General features: G+C 36.4%; 1 protein-coding gene across 1 annotated transcript; it reads right to left on the bottom strand.

Moving 5' to 3' along the window:
- Window positions 1-279: 279 nt before the first annotated feature.
- On the bottom strand, window positions 280-1697 carry LOC125851749 (probable leucine-rich repeat receptor-like protein kinase At1g35710). The gene is made up of 3 exons (XM_049531494.1): window positions 797-1697; window positions 505-720; window positions 280-431 (listed from the first exon to the last, which is right to left on the bottom strand). Exons 1-3 carry the CDS (start codon window positions 1695-1697, stop codon window positions 280-282), a joined length of 1269 nt encoding a protein of 422 aa, XP_049387451.1.
- Between the last annotated feature and the right edge of the window lie 821 nt (window positions 1698-2518).

Here is a 2518-nt window from a genome sequence, read left to right as displayed (position 1 = left end):
GAGACCGGAAGCATGCCATTTAGAGGGTTGAAAGATAGAGAAAGAGTTGTTAATCTTCTGCAATTGGTTAAGGAAGTGAGGAAGCTTAAAAATGAATCACTGGTTAAATTGTTTCCCCACAAGTTTAGGAAGTTTAGATGAGTCTAATATCCAAGAGAATTGGGAATCAATCCTGTGAGTTTGTTTTGTGAAAGCTCTAGATCAGTAAGCTTTGAACAATTGAAGATAGAATGAGGAATAGTCCCAACAAGATTGGTTAAGGTATGCAGATAAAGCTCTTCAATGTTGGTTAAGATTGCTGTCTGAAAGTTGAATTGTTCTCAGTCGTGATATGTTGAAGATCTCCATTGGAAGTGAACCACTAAAACTATTAAACCCAACATCAAATTCCTCCAACTCAACGAGATTTCTTATATCTTTGGGTATTTCACCTGTCAACACGTGAAGAAAGAATGAGTTTAACTAGCTAGTTCAATACAGATCGCTATAACTTTGAATACGTACCAGTAAACCTATTTTCTTTAAGATTTAAGAATTGCATCTTGGTTAAGTTGCCAATCTCCCCTGGTAAGCATCCACTAAGATTGTTGCCCCACAGTAACAATGATTGCAGCGATGAGATATTGAATATGGAGTTCGGGATAGAGCCGGTAAGCTGGTTATTCTCCACGCTTAAGTCCACCAAATTAACAAGATTTCCGATTTCTTCTGGAATTATACCTGCATTCAATGTGTAATAAAGAAAGATGTGATTAGATACAATAGTAGTAGCATTCATAAGATAAAACATATATACCTGTGAAATGGTTGTATCCGAGATACAATTTCTGCAAGTTACTCAATCTTACAATTTCATTATGTATTGGTCCATCAAAATTATTTCCAGATAGAGACAATATTTGAAGTCGTGAACAATTTGACAAGCTTGTAGGCATACGACCATCAAGCTTGTTTCCGGATAGATAAAGCTCTTTGAGTATTGGGAGATCATTGCATAAACCATTGGGAAGATCTCCTGATAGGCTATTATATGAAAATGAAATGACTTCAATTCTAGAAATATTGAATATTGTGAATGGTATAGAACCCGTAAGCTGATTTTGTTCTATGGACAACGATTTCAGGTTGTGAAGATTGCCAATCTCTTCCAGGATGTTTCCTTCAAGTAAATTGGTAGATATTTCTAAAATCTCCAACCTTGAGGCATTCGAGAGTGACGGAGGAATGGAACCAGTAAAACTGTTACTCCTAAGGTTTACAACTTGAAGTTGGTGTAAAAACCCAAACCAAGAAGGAATTTCCCCTCTGAAGCTGTTTAAACTTAAATCAAGAAACTTAAGCCGACGCAAATGTGCCATTTCTTGAGGCAAATTTCCATGGAAATGGTTGTTTCCCAAGTCAAGAGAAACAAGAAATGTGAGGTTTCCAAAATCACGGGGAATTCTGCCTGTAAGAGCCAAGTTGGAAAGCTTCAACGACTTCACTCGCTGGTGATGAGAACCACAAATGACTCCAACCCAACGACAAACAGAAATAGCAGGAGACCAACTTTCATTCAAGAAGTGAAAGGGGTCGGAACTAATTTGGGATTTAAAAGAGAGAAGAGCTAATTGATCAGTGTTAATGTTGGTTTGGGCCATAACATAGTGAGGCAACAAGAGTATTGTTAAGAATAAAATAGTGAAGGCATTCTCCATTATTAGTACTAGTAACCTGTGGTTTTGAGACTTTGAATAGCAATAAGATCTCTTTTTAGGAGATTTTTCCATTCAATCAAGTATTTCACATCTCAATCAGAATTGTCAAATATGGTGGCAAAAAATTCCTCTAATCAGCCAATTAAGACATGGCAAATCAACCAAGTCTTGCTTTATTTATTGTGTGCTTAATTCTTTGTAAATAGTCTTGCTTTCATATTCTCTAGAATTGTGTGATGAAAAGTAGTGCCACATTTACTAACTTATACTGTTCTTTTTTCTCAGGTAATAAGCAACTCTCTAGCTCTTATGCTAAACGCCTTCAAGGACTATGAACACATCTCTGGTCAACTAGTGAACATAAATAAATCTTGCTATTTGGTGGCTCCAAACACATATGCTGATAGAAATTAAGGAATTAAATCAATCCATTGGCGTAACTAGTAAAGTTGATGACATGTGACCAGAAGGTGTGGAAATAGCCTTTTGTAGAAATGCAGGGTAAGGACCCTTGTAGTTCGGTCCTTTCCTGAAATCCCACAGATAGCAGGAACTTAGTACAATGAATTGCTTTATATTGGCTTCACCAACATCAACTTTCCTTTTATATATCTTGGATATACAAACTGCTTGTGAAGAAAAAAGGTGACATACTTTAGTGGCCAAGATCACTGGAATGTAACAAGGAAAAAAAACTATTGTCTTATATATAGGGGCAGAGTTGCTCTTATTAAAGCAACTGTACAAGCCATCTATCCCTACTTACACTATCTCTGTGATTGATCCCCTAAAACAATGAAGAAGCAAATTGTGAGTTGTAT

Source organism: Solanum stenotomum, unplaced genomic scaffold (assembly GCF_019186545.1).
Source record: "Solanum stenotomum isolate F172 unplaced genomic scaffold, ASM1918654v1 scaffold29379, whole genome shotgun sequence".
NCBI lineage: Eukaryota > Viridiplantae > Streptophyta > Magnoliopsida > Solanales > Solanaceae > Solanum > Solanum stenotomum.
Note: the sequence above shows the minus strand (reverse complement) of the source record. Positions and strands in the feature narration are given on the sequence as shown.